This window comes from Taudactylus pleione, unplaced genomic scaffold (genome assembly GCF_031769625.1).
Source record: "Taudactylus pleione unplaced genomic scaffold, aTauple2 ptg000289l, whole genome shotgun sequence".
In the NCBI taxonomy this organism is placed as follows: Eukaryota; Metazoa; Chordata; class Amphibia; order Anura; family Myobatrachidae; genus Taudactylus; species Taudactylus pleione.
The window spans coordinates 965001-984568 of NW_028284691.1; the positions used below are offsets into that span (position 1 = coordinate 965001).

The 19568-nt window shown below is 43.3% G+C and overlaps 1 protein-coding gene across 1 annotated transcript in view; it reads left to right on the forward strand.

The window, feature by feature from the left end:
* The window catches only part of STAB1 (stabilin 1), a 490754-nt gene that overhangs the window by 297098 nt on the left and 174088 nt on the right, over positions 1 to 19568 (forward strand). Inside the window, exons 53-54 of the mRNA XM_088482458.1 lie at positions 141 to 206; positions 1349 to 1550. Coding sequence (XP_088338584.1) covers positions 141 to 206; positions 1349 to 1550 — 268 coding nt within the window. The remainder of the gene's footprint in view (positions 1 to 140; positions 207 to 1348; positions 1551 to 19568) is intronic.

The window sequence follows — 19568 nt, forward strand, 5'->3', positions numbered from 1 at the left end:
TTGAACAGGTGTTGAATTATTATTAATGGAAGATATTTTCCTTTCTACAATGCCCTGACTGTTACAGTGTTACTTGCACAATTTCCTTGAAATTATTTTCCACACTTAGGCAAATTTGATTTACTATTTATTTATTTCAGAATATCTGGGACATATGTTCAATATGTGGCATTGAGATATCGTGTCCTAGAGGATCAGTTCATCGGGTGAGTTTTAAGTGATTTGCTATTTAAAGAGAATAAGTTATTGTGTCTATGGGAAGCCACCATTCAACATAATTTCTGCCTTGTATGTAGTACTCATATTGTTTATATTGAATTTATTGCAATCCTAAAGAAGAAACAAATGACAACTAAGGGCATGACTGCAAGTTAAATTTGCTGCAATCGCTACAGCACCTCTTCAGTAGAAGCTTTTGGGTAATACAGGTTGAGTCTCCCATATCCATATATTCCGAAATACGGAATATTCCGAAATACGGAATATTTTCAGCATGACTGAGATAATGAAACCTTTGATTTTTGATGGTTTAATGTACATAAACTTTGTCTAAGGCACAAATTATTAAAAAGATTGTATAAAATAACCTTCAGGCTGTGTGCATAAGGTGTATATGAAACATAAATGAATTTCATGTATGTAGTATGTACACAAACTTTTTTTGATGCACAAAATTATAAAAAATATTGTCTAAAATGACCTGCAGGCTGTGTGTATAAGGTGTATTTAACACATAAATGCATTCTGTGTGTATATCTGGGTCCCATTTCCAAGACATTTCATTATAATATGCAATTATTCCAAAATACGGAATATTCCGATATCCAAAATACCCCTGGTCCCAAGCATTTTGGATATGGGAGACTCAACCTGTATAAAGACAACCACACAGATTTCTTTCATGTTACTATACAAATCCAATGCAGGCAATGAAAGTGTAATCCATTAGATGATAATAACATTTGCTCAGTGAGCATCCAGTAGCTGTATATGAGTGGCGTAAAACCATTGTATATGAGTGGCGTAAAACTGCATTGTACTATGAACTACAATGCCAGAACTGGATAAGAGTTGGTCAGGAGTCTTTCTACAGTGGTGGCCAAAAAGTGCCTGTCTTCTTCATTCCTGTGTGTGTCTAAGGCACTGTCATCTCCAAGCTCTCTGTACACATCTTAATAAAGTCTTATTTTACAACCTTCTCTTACTGTTGCCCATGACCCTACATAGCCCCTGGAGAATGATAGCTAGCTCCCGTGGCTGCAATATTGAAATGTATGGGGCACTGGTGATATTGTGCCTACATAAAAATAAGAACAGTTTATATCATCTATTTTCTTTTTTCTTGCAGGGAGAGATAAAACAGTGTTTGAGATCCAGTATGCAGTCTAGGACTCAGCGCTATAGGACGGGGCGCTACAGATATACATATCATAATTTACATGGACCATATTCAATGGCCCGATGGCGTGATCAAGGCTGCACTAGACTATGTTACACTGTTACATGGACACCACGTTGCTGTAAAAACCATTACAGCATAGATTGTCATGGTAAGAATGATATAGCTATGTAAATCATGTAAAATATGAACATGTTTTATAGGTTATTAAAATGGACCTGTTCAGGGGCGTAACTATGTATTTCAAGGCCCCATACCAAAAGTTTGTAAGGGCCCCTATGTACCACCCAATGGTGAAAATTATATATAACACATGTAACTTTGACAAGGAAGATGGGCCCCCTCAGCTCTGGGCCCCGTAGCAGCTGCACCCCTTGCACCTATGGTAGTTAGTTACGCCCATACACTCATTTTATTCCTAGAAGAGTGGGTATTGTTTTGCAATTATATTATTGTTGCTATTTTACAAAAAGTTCTCCAGATTCCCACAAGAGGGCAGTGACTGAACAGTTTAAAAAAAAAAATCTATCTTGACATTATGCTATGCTTTGTAGAGCCGATTGCAAAAGGATTAGGGGCCTATGTATCAAGCTGATTTTTACTTAAAATTATGCAGAAACTGCAGTTTTTGCATAAATGTATGTATCGATCCTATGTACTAATAGCACAATGCAGGAGATTTCACAGAAATTTCTGGCAATGTGCTAATTAGCGTTGCAGATCGCACTCCCCATTATTGTAAATGTGGACTACGATCTGACCACTATGTACTAAACTCCAAAAAGCAAAGCTTTTCGGAGTTTAACACCGGTAGTTTACACCATCTTCAGTTGGTGTAAACTACTGTTTGTCTATTAAGTCTCCAGGGGAAGGAGAGAGATTTTTCGATCTCTCCCCCGCAGCCCCTGGTTGCCCCGCAACCGCTGTCCCTGCGAGTTCCCGGTGGTACATAGCCGAGATATTTTTATTAAAATGAAAGTATCCCGGCGAGTTGGACCGTTAATAATCGCGGCAGTAACGCGATTATTAATACATAGACCTTACCTTCAAATTGAAGGGATAGGGATGAAGTGCGCTCAATAGTGGTCAGTCTATATTGGACTAATCGTATTAGAAATCAACCCAATGTCTAAAATAATAATAATGCACAATAGTAATATTTTGATGACTATTTTATTTTCTAGATGCTCTTAGTGAGTATTCAAATAAATGAAACAGTATATGATCATAAAAATGAATGGCTGTCATGTAAAATCACTGCGGGGGGTCAGCTGTTCTTGGAGGGATCAGCTCTCCATATGATCTCTGCTTTAGGCTTATACCATATGTTCCCCAGGAAACCGCTGTGCAGTTGTCAGTGAATAACAGGTATATAAAATGTGAGAAAGTCTAAAGTGTCAAATGACTGGTGTCTGTCAATACACCACTGCGGGGGGTCAGCTTTTCTTTGAGGGATCAGCTCTCTGTATGGTCTCTGCTGGTGCTTATACCATACGTTCCCCAGGAGGCCGCTGGCGGGCGTCAGTGGGAGACTGAGAGATAGTAAATCAGTTAATTCCCCCTATAATAAATTAAGGTGGGATGTTGGTAGGTGAGCGGCATCCCGCATATAAATTCTCCTACTTGGTCTAATGGTCTCAGCGTCTTACATATATATACGTCTTCCCCATATGTAGAGGAGTAATGACAATCAAATGGCCACGACTGGATCTGTGGATTAGTCCCAATAATGAGTATAGTTAGTGCAACAAGTGCTGTAAAAGTCTTGAAAATAGGCAGACAGTCCGCTGCCCCTTTACCTTTCCCTTGAATGTCCGGCTATATTTCTCCTCCTCCACCCGGCTAAACTCTGGTGATTTCAAGCATAAAGCCGTATCTCCTAAATGTCTGCCACTAATGTGGTACCTGCATCGTGGAGACTTGTAGAGATCTCTCTGTAATCCTGGTTAGATCGGCGTTCTTGGCTGGCTTCACATCCGTCTGTGTCTGCACTGCTGTTCAGCTCCGGGAGCCCGCTCACGTTGCTGCTTCTCCGTGTGACCGCTTCCTCGTGTGTCAATATGCAAATGGGGGTTCCCAACGCGTATCGGCCTCTGATTGGCCTTCCTCAGGGGGGGTGTGTCAGTAGGTCTCTGTTCAGCGTGTTCATATATACCGTGGTCCCTGATCTCATAGGTACCTCTGGAACTTAGGCCCTCATTCAGAGCCGTACGCTCTGAGCAGAGCGCACGCTCTGCATGAGGGCCGGGCTCCTTTTTCATGGAGCGTCCTCCTGGACGCTCGTATAGCTGTGGGTCACCACCCACAGGCTATACGAGCGTGCATTTTGATGGCCGCGATGGTCGTGACCATCGCGACCATCGAAATTGCGAGCCGGAGCCTGCGGTTGAGGTTTTCAACTGCAAGCTCCGGAGTGATTTTGGCTCTAACAGAGCCAAAATCACTCCCACTGACATCACTAGTGATGTCAGTGGGCCGGCTTCTGACGGGAGGCGTTCCCGTGGGAACGCCCCCGTCAGGGAGGCACGCCCCGGCACGCCCACCAAAGGGGGCGTGCTGTCAATCAACATTGACAGCACGCCCCCTTTGATCGGACACAACGAGCGAAGGAAAGTCCTTCGCTCGTCGTGTCTGGCGCATGCGCACGACGGAGCTCCCTCCGTCGTGCGCATGCTCAGTGCAGACCATCGACCCACTTGCGAGCGTACAGCCGCTCGCGAGTGGGTCTGAATCAGGCCCTTTAATGCAATTAACCTAATACAGTGTAAAAAAGTGTGTGAACGCTATTTACGTAAATATGGATGCATGAGTGTTGTAAATGCATCAAAATAAAAATTATATCAACCTTTGATAAACCAATGCGTATCTTTATCTTAAATAATAAAAGAAAGTTAAATATAATGATGGTAATTGGAAGAAATCTATTAATCAAATTTGATTAAATAGCAATCTCTATGGATTAATTAATGATCTGCATTCCAAAGGCGAAAAATGTTAACTCTGTAGTATAAAATAATAATATTAGTTCTAACTTCCAGATCTATATATTGTATGGTGATCTCTCATATGCTCATGTTTTTCTGTTTAATTAAATTAGTCTTCATTCAAGCAGAAATGGATAATAATTCTGAGAATTAGATTAATCTGCAGTAATAACAGAATTCATTTCGCTGTCAATATTGAGTCCTCGTGGTGACATTGTTTTGAGGGTAAAGATCCACTTTAGTTCTTCTCTATTGATCTTATTAATGTAATTACCCCCTCGCCAATTTTTCTTTATTAGTTGTATTCCTATCACTTTTAATTCTGTTGGATTACAGTTATGTTTAAGTTTAAAGTGATTGGATAGGCTGTGGTTTTCTACTCCTTTTTTGATGTTTCTAATGTGTTCTGCAGTTCTGCTCTTTAATGCACGAACAGTCCTCCCGACATATTGTTTGCCACACGGGCATTCTGCTAAGTATATTACTGCGGTACTGTCACAAGTAATGAAATCATTGATTTTGTATGACTCTTTGGTTTGATTTGAAGTGAATACTTCTTGTTTTTTAGTTGTATAATTTGTTGACTTGCAATTCTGGCACTTTCCACATTGGAAAAAACCTTTAGGTTGTGTCTTCCCATTTATGGTACTTTGGATATCAACAGATGGTGTTATATAGCTTGATATTAGTTTACTTTTGATATCCAGTGCTTTTCTGAAGGTGATTTTAGGTTTGGTTTATATAACATCCACCAATGCCTCATCTTGTTGTAGAATATGCCAATGTTTATTAATTATTTTGATCAGGGCTCGATTATCCCTGTTGTATTGTGTTATGAAGGCAACATCGGTTCTCTTACTTGTTTTATTGGTATATTCCAGTAGTGTGTCCCTTTTCAGTTCTGCTGTTTCCTTAAATGCTGCTTCTACCAGTTTCTCATCATAATTCTTCTCTAGAAATTGTTTACTCAATTCTGAACCTTGCTCTCTGTATGAGTCTATATCCGAGCAGTTACGTCTAATCCTTTTGAATTGGCTGCTTGGAATGTTGCGTAGCCATTTTGGATGGTGGCCACTATTTGAAAGGATATAGCTATTTATATCCACCTTTTTCTGATATGCGCAAGTCTATATCTGACCTTGTTCTATATATATAGTGAGATCAAGGAAATTAATGGTAATCTGGCTATATGTTGTGGTGAAAATGAGGTTGCTAGTATTGGTATTTAAATAACGTGTAAATTCTATAAGTGAATCCTCATCTCCTTGCCAGATGAAAATGACATCATCTATATATCTTCTCCAGAGGACCAGGTTCGCCACCCAGCCATGTTGAGACCAGATCTTATTGTCTTCCCACCTACTCATAAATAGGTTTGCATAGCTGGGGGCTATCATTTAACAACAAGTAATAAGCTTTTTATCACTCTTTTCTAATGCTAATAGGTGCTTAAGATGTATGGGCTTTGGATATAACAATGTGCGGTGTATGAGATGTACCACTCATTGTGAAGATTCAAACTATCCAGGTAATGCTGTCGTCCAGCTGAGCCAGCGAGTGGTAATGTCCCTACGGGTAGACAGCAATGCAGTGCTGCAGTTCCGTCTCCTGGCCCCGCTCTCTGCCCCCCACCCTTCCACTCTCTGTCCCTCCCTCTTACTCTTCGCCCCTTCTTCCCTACTCTCCACTCCATCCCTCCTGCTTTCCGCGCTGAAGTACTCACAATAATTCTGCGCATATGCCAGCTGCCGGTACCTCCCACTGATCCTCTTCAATTGTTGGCGATCGGGAAACCACTACCTGGTAAAATAACACTACCGCTCGCTGCAGGGCAGGGTTGTGTTAAATGGTTCCGGACTATAGATAGACAGTAAAAAAGGTCTACAATGTCTAGTAGACACCAGATGTTAGACAGTCAATAGGTTGACTGGGACAAAGGTCGACAAGGACAAAAGGTCGACACACTAAAGGACAACATGTAAGAACATTCTGCCAAGGAGTTACATCACACTCGGACATGTGAGCGGGAGTCCAAGGCTTGAGGACAATATGCGCCCATGTGATCAGGTGTCCACCAATTATAATGCTCCGTGCCCTAAGGACCAGGGACTGTTCTATAAAACGCAATGCGGAAGTGGGTCTGTCGTCACTCGGCATTTTGGTTACCATAGTGACCATATAAACATCATATAACCAACCACCTGATTACTATAGTAGCCATGTAAACACCCATCTATTTTTTCTATATACATAAAGCTGATTTGTACATAGGGCGGAATTCAATTGATTCCTGCCCCCATCACGCCCGACGGAGCTATTCAATTCTTGCTCCTGTCGGGCATGATCAGCTGCCAGCGCTACGTTTCAGCTCGCAGCCCCTGGGAGATGAGAGCTGAAATGTGCGAAAAGTTACATGTTTGGGCGCCCAATCATCACTTATCGCGATCGCGCCCAGCACTTTGGTCGGGTTTAGCTGCTTTACGCGGCTAAACCCGACCACTTTGGGTGCGATCAGCACGAAAATCTGGAACAATTGCATAGCGGCCCGCGATCTCCTGTCACTTTAGACGGGAGATGCGGCCCGCGAAAACAATTTAATTCCGCCCATAGAGTTTTACTCAACAGGACATCAATATATATACATATGCACATACACTTTGCTACAACCGGAATATCTCATAAAATGTGGGAATAAACAATCATAACTCCACATCCTGAATGCCGTAATTGCTATATAGACACCCACCTATATTTTATATATACAGTCAGGTCCATAAATATTGGGACATTGACAGAATTTTCATATTTTGTCCTCTATTCACCACCACAATGGCTTTGAAATGAAACAAACAAGATGTGCTTTAACTGCAGACTTTCAGATTTAATTTGAGGGTAATTACATCCGAATCAGGTGAACGGTGTAGGAATTACAACGGTTTCTATATGTGCCTCCCACTTTTTAAGGGGCCAAAAGTAATGGGACAAACTAAACAATCCTAAATCTAACTTTCACTTTTTAATACTTTGTTGCAAATCCTTTGCAGGCAATTACAGCCTGAAGTCTGGAACGCATAGACATCACCAGACGCTGGGTTTCATCCCTGGTGATGCTCTGCCAGGCCTCTACTGCAAATGTCTTCAGTTCCTGCTTGTTCTTGGGGCATTTTCCCTTAAGTTTTGTCTTCATCAAGTGAAATGCATGCTCAATCGGATTCAGGTCAGGGGATTGACTTGGCCATTGCATAACATTCCACTTTTTAGCCTTCAAAAACTGTTTGGTTGCTTTTGCAGTATGCTTCGGGTCATTGTCCATCTGCACTGTGAAGCGCCGTCCAATGAGTTCTGAAGCATTTGACTGAATATGAGCATATAATATTGCCCGAAACACTTCAGAATTCATTCTGCTGCTTTTGTCAGCAGTCACATCATCAATAAATACAAGGGAACCAGTTCCATTGGCAGCCATACATGCCCATGCCATGACACTACCACCACCATGCTTCACTGATGAGGTGGTATATTTTGGATCATGAGCAGTTCCTTTCCTTCTCCATACTCTTCTCTTCCCATCACTCTGGTACAAGTTGATCTTTGTCTCATCTGTCCATAGGATGTTGTTCCAGAACTGTAATGGCTTTTTTAGATTTTGTTTGGCAAACTCTAACCTGTTTTTGTGGCTCACCAATGGTTTGCATCTTGTGGTGAACCCTCTATATTCGCTCTTGTGAAGTCTTCTCTTGATTGTTGACTTTGACACATATACATCTACCTCCTGGAGAGTGTTCTTGATTTGGCCAACTGTTGTGAAGGGGTTTTTCTTCACCAGGGAAATAATTCTTCTGTCATCCACCACAGTTGTTTTCCATGGTCTTCCGGGTCTTTTGGTGTTGCTGAGCTCTCCAGTGCGTTCTTTCTTTTTAAGAATGTTCCAAACAGTTGATTTGGCCACACCTAATGTTTTTGCTATCTCTCTGATGGGTTTGTTTTGATTTTTCAGCCTAATGATGGCTTGCTTCACTGATAGTGACAGCTCTTTGGATCTCATATTGAGAGTCGACATCAACTGATTCCAAATGCAAATGTCACACCTAGAATCAACTCCAGACCTTTTACCTGCTTAATTGATAATGAAATAACGAGGGAATAGCCCACACCTGTCCATGAAATAGCTTTTGAGTTGATAGTCCCATTACTTTTGGCCCCTTAAAAAGTGGGAGGCACATATTGAAACCGTTGTAATTCCTACACCGTTCACCCGATTTGGATGTAATTACCCTCAAATTAAATCTGAAAGTCTGCAGTTAAAGCACATCTTGTTTGTTTCATTTCAAAACCATTGTGGTGGTGAATAGAGGTCAACATCTGAAAATTCTGTCAATGTCCCAATATTTATGGACCTGACTGTATGTCTTTTATTTTTTTTATATTTTTTATACTTAAAGCATATCTTTCACAAACTTTTTCTTAACAAAAAATTACTTACTATATTCCTATATATTCTTGTATTATAATAAGAATGTCCTGAGACAAACATTTACAATAGTCCTAAACTCATTAGTCAATATATTTCCTATATAATCACTTTGCTATATCATGTAAATATAGACAGTCTACTGTACCATACAAGATGTATGGGGGCCCTATGAGGAATTAGTCCTCAGACTTGGTGATATATCATCTATAGAAGCAAGCCGGCCTATACTACAATACTTATATTGAAACTATGATACCTCTCTATAATAATCACACCTATAGATTAAATTACAAAATACTCTCCACCAACATGACCGGGAGATACCAGACCCTCAAGACTAAACCCTCTTTTATGGACTACCAGAAATATCTGGCATATCCTACGGCACAAAGCCGGATTGAACGCATTCCACTCTCTATATTTACCTTTAATTCAGAACCCTAACTTCTTAGACGGCATGGCTGCTCACCCCTTCACTTTGTGGAGGGTGGTGTGGATACAAAGTATCAGATCTTTAGTATCTACAGATAATAAATATCCTCTCACCTATTCTGATGTCACATCGAAATGTGCCATGGTTAGTCCATATCTTTTAGCTTTTTTACAAGCACGTTTTTATATATCACATGTTCTTGGCCATTTCTCAGATGGGAACTGGGATAACTCCCTAGATTGTTTTTTGAAGCAGCCTGTACCAAATCATAAAGCTATTTCGGTCCAGTATACTTTTGTAAGAAACATTTTAGACCATACTAAGATCACTCGGGTTATGGCTTGATGGTTGCTTCAGTTCCTTACTTTAACTATGTCACAACTTGATAAGGCACTTCAGTTCTCTAGGAAGCCTTTGGCAGCTAGTATGTACACTGAGCTTTTTCTCAACATATATCATAACACTAATTTATCGCCTCTCCGATGTTTCCGAATGGGGGCCTCGGATAGTCACACTTGCCCAAAATGTCATCAGGAGGAAGCAGATACCTATCATTGCTTATGGGCTTGCCCCTTTGCTCAGTACTTTTGGCATCTTGTTCGTCGTTATGCAGAGGCCAAACTTGTAAACTATGTGCCTTTTACTCCAGAATGGGCAATTTTGGGAGTCTTCGATCCTAATCTACGAATAACATTGGCCAGTAAAGGGGCACATCCACTAGCAGATAGTGGAACGACAGTACGATTACAACATTGTAATCGTACAGTTGTTCCTCTTCCCCTGCAGTGCCTACACTGAACGATATGTCATTCAGTGTAGACACCCTCCCTCATCCCCGAACATGCCCAATCTGTCGTTATATATAGATTGACCAGCATGTTCAGGCGATGATTGATGTCGGAAATGACCAGCGGGAGCTGGTCATTTCCAACATTATAGTACACGATTTGTGCACAGTTAATGAACAATTGATGTCGTTATCGTTCAATCGCTCATTAATATCGCCTAGTGGATGTGCGCTTTAAGAAACTTTTACTAGCTCTCAGTGCTGCAGGCAGAAAACCAATCCTACAAGGCTGGATAGATATTGCACCTCCCCAAATACCTTTATTTCTAACCAAACTTAATTTTCTATTTAGGATGGATTGGGTGGAAATGCTTTTGCATAAAGAAAATAATGCAGAACGCCTATTCTTGGTTTGGGAATCGTATATACTCTTTCACTTACTACGAGGACACAAATACATCATAGCCTCACAAACACCACATGGTATCTAACCAGCTTAGCAGTACAGGATCTGCCTATTTCTTTGATATGATTGATGGGGGTTGGCAGGGCTCCCACCCACGGTTCTTACGATAGTAAATTGGAGTTGCGGCCACACTTGATGTAGTCAATTATTTACAATTTAATTCATATGTTGAATTATATATAACACATCTATTTCTAATTTGTTATTGAATTTAATGTATATTTTTGCCATTTTGAGATTATATGGAAGCATTGTACTTATTATATTTTCAATGTAATAGTGTGATACTATTTTATTTTCAATATATGAAAATATTGTCAGCAGTTGGCCTATTATGCCTCAATAAAAATTGTTTTGAAAAAAAAAATTACAAAATACTCGGATCACTAAAAAACTCAGGAATATAAATATCAATCAGATGATGTACTAAATACCAAAAGGTAATAAACCCCGATATTACAACTGCAGCTTAACTGTTCCATCTAATGGTTAGTACTGTATATAGGATCCAAGAGAATATCCATATATAACATTAAGTAAAGAACCATGTAATTCAATAGGGATGTAGACATACAGTTGTGCAATATGAGATAATAAGCAATGAGTGCATGGAGTACTGTGTGGGGAAAATGTGACCGGACAGTCACTATAATCCCTGCAGAGGCCAACATGCTGTGTTATAAAACACAATTTAACTCAATGGTCTCATTCAGACCATCTGGAGTTATAGAGTTGCATTTGTATATTCAAAAGAGTTCTTGTTGACAGATGGTGTTGATTTACCAAGCAACACCATCTGATAATGGTGAAAGCCTACAGTAGCCTATGGACTACTGCTTTGCAATTTTACCAGATGAGGGATCATCTTCTTCCCTAAATTTGCGCGAAAATTGCAAATTTAGGTAAAAATATTTTATCACATTTAAATTTTTCATGTAAATTGTGATAAATAGGACCCATTGTGAGTAACTTCAGCCAACAAAATGATTAACAACTACATGAGAAATCTGTTTTAGTTAGTTTTAAAGAAAGATACAAGATACTCTTGGTTTTAACATGCATAGTTCAGCTAGAAACTTGACAAGAGCTTTTATAGCCGGGGGACAGTCATCAAAGAGTAAGGAGTTCTTAAATGCTGTTACTTCCAGATGTGTCTGCCCTGATAGTTACAAGACTGTCAACGCTCCAATCAATCATCAAGACTCATCTATACTTCCCTGCCTTTCTCTTTGTCAGTCACTGTAGTGGATTCCCAAAACAGAATAAAGTCACTGTACTGAGCCTTGGCTACAAGCCCCAGGATAACTATTGTCCCACCTATATTTCTGACCTCAACTATAAAAACTACCTTTGTTGACATTTGCATTCCACCAATGACCTTTTAATGTCTCCTCTCCTACAGCTTCATCCCATGCACAAGTTGCAAGACTATTTTATTGACATCTTTACCCAACCCTATCAAACTCTTCTCTACTTTCTTCCTCTTCTTAATACTCATTCAGGCTAAAAGCAGCCACTTACACTGCTCCCAACAACAGCTACAATTAGTATTATTACACTATGGGGCAGATTCAATTAAGTACAAGGACCTCTATGAGCCTAGTGGAATGTGTTTACACTGGATATTGCTGGTACTTAGAGTTGTGTGCACAAATACTGTTTTTAAGTACCGTAGCGCTTGGAGGAGGGAGATGACCCAGGCCAAACATACTTATAATCTAAGGGGATGTAGTTATGAGACCGGCGGCCGCGATGCCACAGGTGTCAATACCGACAAGGAATCCCGACAAGGGACTTAAGATAGGCGTTGAAATACTGATTCCTATCTTAAACCCGACACCGTAACGTCGAAGGACACCAACCTGAATGAGGTAAGTCCAGGGCGCCCTTAGCGTTAGCCGCGTGGGGGTAAGGTTAGGTTTAGGGAGCGTAGCGGGGTTAGGTTTTGAGGGGGAGGTTAGGGTTTGGCACCCCTTGGGGGGGAGGGTTAGAGTTAGGCACCACTGGGGGGCTAGGGTTAGGCACTAAGGGAGGAGGGTTAGGTTTAGGCACGAAAGGGGGAGACTTAGGTTTAGGCACTAACAGGAAGGGTTAGGGTTAGGCTATAAAAAGGGAGGGTTAGGGGGGAGGGTAAGTATACTTACCCGACCCTGTCAGCATGTCAAGCATCAGGATGCCGCTGTCGGTATTCTTACAGGAGCCATCCCGACAGCCAGCATTACATACCGATTCCAATCTAAGACATGTTGGTAGCAGTTGATACATAGAGGAAGATTCAATGACGTGCCTATGTGTCAAGTATTCCCAACACCTATATGGAAGTGTCCAAAAATTTAGATAATTCCAAAGTCCAAGATGGCAACGATGCTTTTTAGTATATACAGCAAGTTGGTCCAGGTTTCTTTGAGGAAGATTAGTTGTAAAAGTTATTTGTGGGGGCAAGAGTCAAATCAACCGACGTGTTTTGCTGTACAGGAAGGACAGTTTTTTCAAAGGCGGTCCCACCCTGAAAAAGCTGTCATTCCTGTACAGCGAAAAGCATTGTTGCCATCTTGGACTTTGGAATTATCTCCATTTTTGGACTGAGCATTATCCACACACCATGAATATCTGGGGACTCTTGACCCCGCTGTATGGGATTCATATATCATAAGGATTATTGCTCTACCGCTGAGAAGCTTGGTTACTACACCCAAAGGACAGTCCTATTCTATCATGATTGAGATTGAAATACTGTTGTTATTGCTTGATCTATAACGGAAGTATACATAGGAACAGGCTCTACACATTGTGGACAATTATAGGAGTGAGGCACTCTGCTCATATTTCTATTTTATATATTTTATGGATTACCTTTTCTTATTAAACTGACAAAATATATCTAAATTCTTCAGTAATTTACTGCATTTCTTTATATATTTATGCATTGATTATAGCGCTACTACTTTGTATTTGCGTTTATAGTTAAAGAGCTTGACTATCCCTATTTTAGTAACTGCTTGGTCAAACAGATCATTTCAGCGCCTGTAATTCACCTTACTGGTATTACTATTTACACAGTTACTATACAATTAATGACTGATCATACAATTATCAGCTGATAGGCCCAATAGATGTATAATGTATACGCTGTATGCCTCAGCTGAGTTGTCCTTAATCCAGCCCTTCTCTCCAGAAGAGGCTCAATTGGAGCGTATGGTGTACTCCAGCAGTATTGGTGCTGTTCACAGCAGACTACAGACTGCTTAAAAACCCCTAAGTAGTAAAAAATGGTTGGCTACAAACGATGACTAATATGGATAGAGCATACTTTCCTGCTCTCTTGGAATGTCCAGAACAATTTTTGGAGAATAGCCCACCCTCTCAAATTGCATCAATTTCAGCAGTGAAGTGGGGGAGTGATGATGCAATTTGCAGTGATTTGTTTTGCCTTTGCCTGCCCCAGCATTGCATAAAGCAGTGTACTGAGGTTTGGGATCTCCCAGGGTTGTGCTGTAAAAAGTAGGTAAGTATGGGACACAAGCTTTCACAGACAAACCAGCACAGAATCTGCAAGCTAAGTAAGTATAATGTTACTTTAAACTGTATCTGAGGTCAGATAAAAGGCCAGACTGGGTGCAAAGATCAAATTTAACCTGCTGTCAAATAATTTTTCTGTGTTGCTTTTAGAAAGGCCTACTCATGCTTCACAGATACTGTAGCTGTTCACCAGGGGCGTAACTATACCTACGGGGCCCCATAGCAAAAAATTTCATAGGCCCACCTCTCAGCCCGCAGCCCCCCCTCTCAGCCTACCGCCCCCGCTCTTGTCCCATGGACCCCCCTTGGCCTGAGGCCCCTGCACCCTCCTCACTCCCCGACTTACCTGATCCATGGTCGCGCTGTGCAGGGCAGGTGCACCTTCTCTCCCAGTCGGCTCCATCTCGATGACTGATGCTGGGAGGAGGTATCAGCCAATGGGGAGAGCCGGAGGCGGAGCTGACTGGGAAGACGCGACCACGGAACAGGTAAGTGGAGTAGAGGGGAGTGAGGAGAGTGATGGGGGAGTGAGGAGGGTGCGAGGGAAGGGCCACAGACAGAGGCCTGGCACCGTAGGTGCAGGGGGAGGCCGGGCCCCGGGTTGGTCCGGGCCCCATAGCAGCCGCACCCCCTGCACCTATGGTACTTACGCCACTAGACCTGTTATTATTAAGTAACATGTTCTAATTCAATAGTGCATCTCAAACTACCTAATATTATTCAGTGATAGTGGTAGGGCAGCAACAGAGACATTATAGATGCCCAGGGCCAGCCCCAGGTCTAACGGCACTCTGGGCCTGATTGAGACCCGGTCGCAAACGCTGAGCGCTCGCAACCGGGTCGATGGTGGCCCACAGCGCATACGCCGCTCCGGGTCTCGCACGAAAGGGGGTGAGCTGTCGATGTTGAGTGACAGCTCGCCCCCTTTGGTGGGCGGGCCGGGGGCGTGGCTGCCCAAACGGAGGTGTTCCCGAAGGAACGCTTGCTGTTTGGGGACGGCCCCACTGACATCACGAGTGTTAGAGCCGAAAGCTCTCTGGGGCTTGCGATGAATGAGACCCTACCACAAGGGTCTCGTCGCAAGCCCGATGGTCGCGATGGTCTTGACCATAGCGCCCATCATCATGGCCGCTCGCTATAGCTGTGGGTGGCCGCTCCAAACATTAAAAAAAAACGCCCTGATTCAGAGCTAGCGTTCTCTCAGAGCGTCCGGCTCTGAATCAGGGCCTCTTGGCCTGATTCAGACCCGCTCGCGAGCGCTATGCGCTCGCAAGCGGGTCGATGGTGGCCCAGTGCGCATGCGCACGATGGCGACGGCTCCATCGTACGCATGCGCGAGACCCGGATAGCGACAGGCAAACCGTCACTCCGGGTCTCGTACCAAAGGGGGCGTGCTGTCGATGTTGAGTGACAGCTCGCCCCCTTTGGTGGGAGGGCCGGGGGAGTGGCTGCCCAAACTGAGGCGTTCCCATGTGAATGCCTCCGTTTGGGGGCGGCCCCACTGACATTACGAGTGATGTCAGTGGGAGAGATTTCGGCTCTGTGAGAGCCGAAATCTCTCTGGGGCTTGCGGCAACGAGACCCTACCACAAGGGTCTCGTCGCAAGCCCGATGGTCGCGATGGTCTCACCCACAGCTATGCGAGCGGCCAGGAGGCCGCTCTAAAAACAAGAAGGCCGGCCCTGATTCAGAGCGAGCGCTCTGTCAGAGCGTCCGCCTCTGAATCAGGGCCTCTGTTCGATAAATTTTGGAGCACCCCCTCCCCAATCCAGTTATATCCATAGTTAATACTTCTATTATTATTATTTATATTATTGAAAAACACACACATTGTCAACCACGGAAAAGAAAAAAGCACACACATTGTCCCCCACGGAAAAGAAAAAAACACACACAATGTCCCGCAAAGGAAATAAAAGCACACACATTATCCCCCACAGGGAAAAAACAAAACACACTGACACTCACAGGAAATAAACACACAAACATTGGCCTCAAGAAATAAATAAAACACATTGGCCCCCATAGGAAAAAAAAAACACACATTGGCCCCCACAGGAAAAAAAACACACACATTGGGTCCCACAGGGAAAAACGCATTATTCGCCTCAAGAGAGGCGCTCTTCCCAGTCCCTCCCTGCCCTCAGCTGCCAGCGGCACCCAGCAATGGCTGCATATTCAGCAGTGGCGTCCCTACCTGCTGATGCACCTGGTGCAGGCAGGGGTGGGCAGTATAGCAGTGTGAGCTGCATCGTCACACGCCGGGAAAAGGGGGCGTGGCTTCATGACAAGGGGCGTGGTCTCACTGCTGGGAGCAGGGCCATGCACACGAACCCCGGTTTTAGTCTCTCCGGAGGTGCGGTCGGCCCTCGGGGACCAGTGTACCAATAGTGCCGGCTCCCTCACTGTGACAGGAGCCGAGTGCAGAACGTAATTCTACAGTGCAGTACCCGGATCCTGTCACTGAGGGGGAGTCTTCACTTTGGTGTCACCCCTCGGCAGGTGACTCCTGGGTGCGGCCTGCACCCCCCTTGTGACGCCACTGAACCTCAGTGACTAAAGGCCTGGTTCAGAGGTGTATGCTCCAGAAACCCGAATCCACCTGAATTTTGTAAATCCGAACCGAGTAGCAGTTCTGATCTCCTGAGGAGATCCGGACAGACCCAAGTTGCGGTTCTAATGTTCCCACAGTTCGGAATCCGGATTTTAAATATGAATTTTGGGTTTTGGACTGCAAAAATTGCAGGATTTTAGCTATTTTTATCAATAAAAAACGCAGATCCAAAACCAAAACACTTGAGGGTAGTTTGGCAAAACCAAACCAAGACAAGAAGATGAATCTAGATCCAAAACCAAAACACAGGGGTCACAGCACATCTCTAGTGTGCAGCGTCGATTTTGGACACAAGCGGCCGATGTTTCCAGTCTGTGCATTCGTCCCTGCTGCGCATGCATCTCAATGATTAACATTGGGCTTTGCAGGACAAATGTGGATGCAGTAACAAGAAGGTGACAAGCCAGACGCGGGTGTGTCACAGCCAGCAATTGTGTGCTAAGATGCAGTTGCACTGGCACCGCGTGCATTTTCCATAGGCCTTCTTTGATGTACAATGTTCGACCGATGTGTGTTCAATGGTGTGTTTTTGTACGTAGGCAGTGGGCATCTCAGTAGGAAGCCAATTTGCTGCAGTAGAAGCATAAATTCAAAAAAGAGGCAGTCATGGCTGCATTAATGCTCACCTCTGAATCAGACCCCTAAGTCATTGCAGAGCACTGTATGCGTGGTACGGCGGATGGCTGCGTGACCTATGATGTTATGCCGCCACGGCTCCTCTGCTGGAACAGCCCTTGAATGACCCTGCAGATGCCAGTTCACCAAAAGTCCCAAAAAAAACCACCTACCTAGTAATAATATTAACATTTGAAGTGTGGATTGATGACGGCAGGCATGCTTTTACCCTGAAAAGTTGGCAAAAGGACTTTCATCCAGTTTCCTCCTCTGACTCAGGAGAGATGGCTATCTGAGAGAAGAGACCAGCATCATAAAAAGATATAGATCAGTTAAAAACAAATTCCTCAGTTTATCCAGTATACAGGTACTGTAATGCCCAGCAGTAGTGGCGGACACAAGTTACAATATAGTATCTGATATCGGACAGGTGGCCCAATATCGGCCAATTAGCTAAGATTTATGATAAGCCAATAGAACATTGATCTGATCATTATCAGGCTTGTTTATATATAGCATTGGAAGATGGTCACTATTGGCCTAGGTATGCAGTCATCTTCTAATTGCACTAACAGTCCCAGTGATGCCAGAAGTAATTAGTCACCAGTAGGTAATAGCAATGATGCTATTGAAAGGGGGCGCAATGATTTGGCAGCCAGCCTCCCCCCCGATTATTTTTTCACTAAACAGCACTAAGCTGATACAGTCAGTGCTGGTGTCTCTATAACAGGGAGACACTTGTGGTGGGATCCCCTGACGATAAAGTCAACCAGCACTACACTGACCAGCCCAGGGCTAGAATCCCTATGGACGTAGGGTCCCCAAAATAAATGGGGCCCTCTCCCTATGGACAACCATTCCTGTGCTGAAATCCCAGGACTGTTCCTTATACCTCTTTAGAAATTGTCAACAGTAGAAAATACTATTCTTTGCAAATGCACTACTGGTCCCAGCAATCCTGCAAGGCATGATAGTAATTGGAGAATCATAAGTGCCATTATGTCCTGGCATCCAGGACCTGCTGGTACAGAACCTGTAGTACACCTGTAAAAATATTAATACTGAAAACAACATGAGATACACCCCCAATGGTAAAGTAATTTATTGAAATAAAGCTCTCCCACACACCTTGTTTTCCAATTTACTGCTGAAATATGCCTAGGGAAGGTCCTCTTCATTCCATGTAGGCAATACATGGGTCTTGGCAAAAAAAGAAAGAAACTTTCTGCACAAGGTGCTCCTATGGGAGCACGATGCGAATGTTAGGTAATTCACAGACAATCTCATAGAATAAACAGGGACACTCTGCTTCGTCAGAGTCTGAGGAACTGCTGTTCTCTAACCAATCAGAGCAGCCATATTAATTCCTATGAGAGTATCTGCAAGCTACCTCTAATTCCTTCTGGTTTCATCGGAAGACATACATTCTCCTTCTGAAGAGTCCATGACTGAGAAACGTGCCAAGGCTCTCCCATGATGCTGCTACAATACGCCATTAATTACACACTTCACACAGTCACACCTTGCCGTTCCCTTAAGCCGTGTATCCACTAGCCGGTATTTTGAACGATAACTATATCTTTCATTATATCGGCCAGTGGATGTGCTGTCAGCGACCAGCAGTGCGCACTCCCGCTGGTCGTTTACGACATCTATCATCGCACGTACTCGCATTGTCAGGTTCTGCAATTACGAGGATGAGGGAGGGTGACGTCATTGAATGATATATTATTCAGTATGGGTGCTCAGTGTCGTTAAGGACATTGAGCACACCACTGCCGGGGGCACACTACACGCTATTGCTCATGAAGCGAATCATGTAGTGGATATGCCCCTTTATACAACTGCTCCTTTTTTCTTCATCTGCTGCACGATTGTCTCAAACTCACAGTGATTACCATCCTTAAGGTAGGTACACACTAGGGGTTTTGCCCAATCACGCTAGATTCAGAAAGACCAAAACGATCCCGATACATAGCATACACACTACCTCAGGGGTGTAGTGAGGGTGGTTCCGGTGGAGCATGAGCTCCGGGCGCCAAAATGTACAGAGAGTGCCATCCAGAGTTCCGGAATTCATGGGGGACTGCACAGTATCATGGCCGTCTATTAGTTTTATCTTGGTTTGTTTGCCCTATATCCCAAATAAGTTACAGATCTGAGATCTGTTTCTATATTTCATGCTCCCTCAAACTACCCAGATTGCCTCCCCTCCACGCCTCCCTCCTCTGTGATCATCTTTTGGCCGGGATGTACTAAGGTTGCAGTGACCATTCC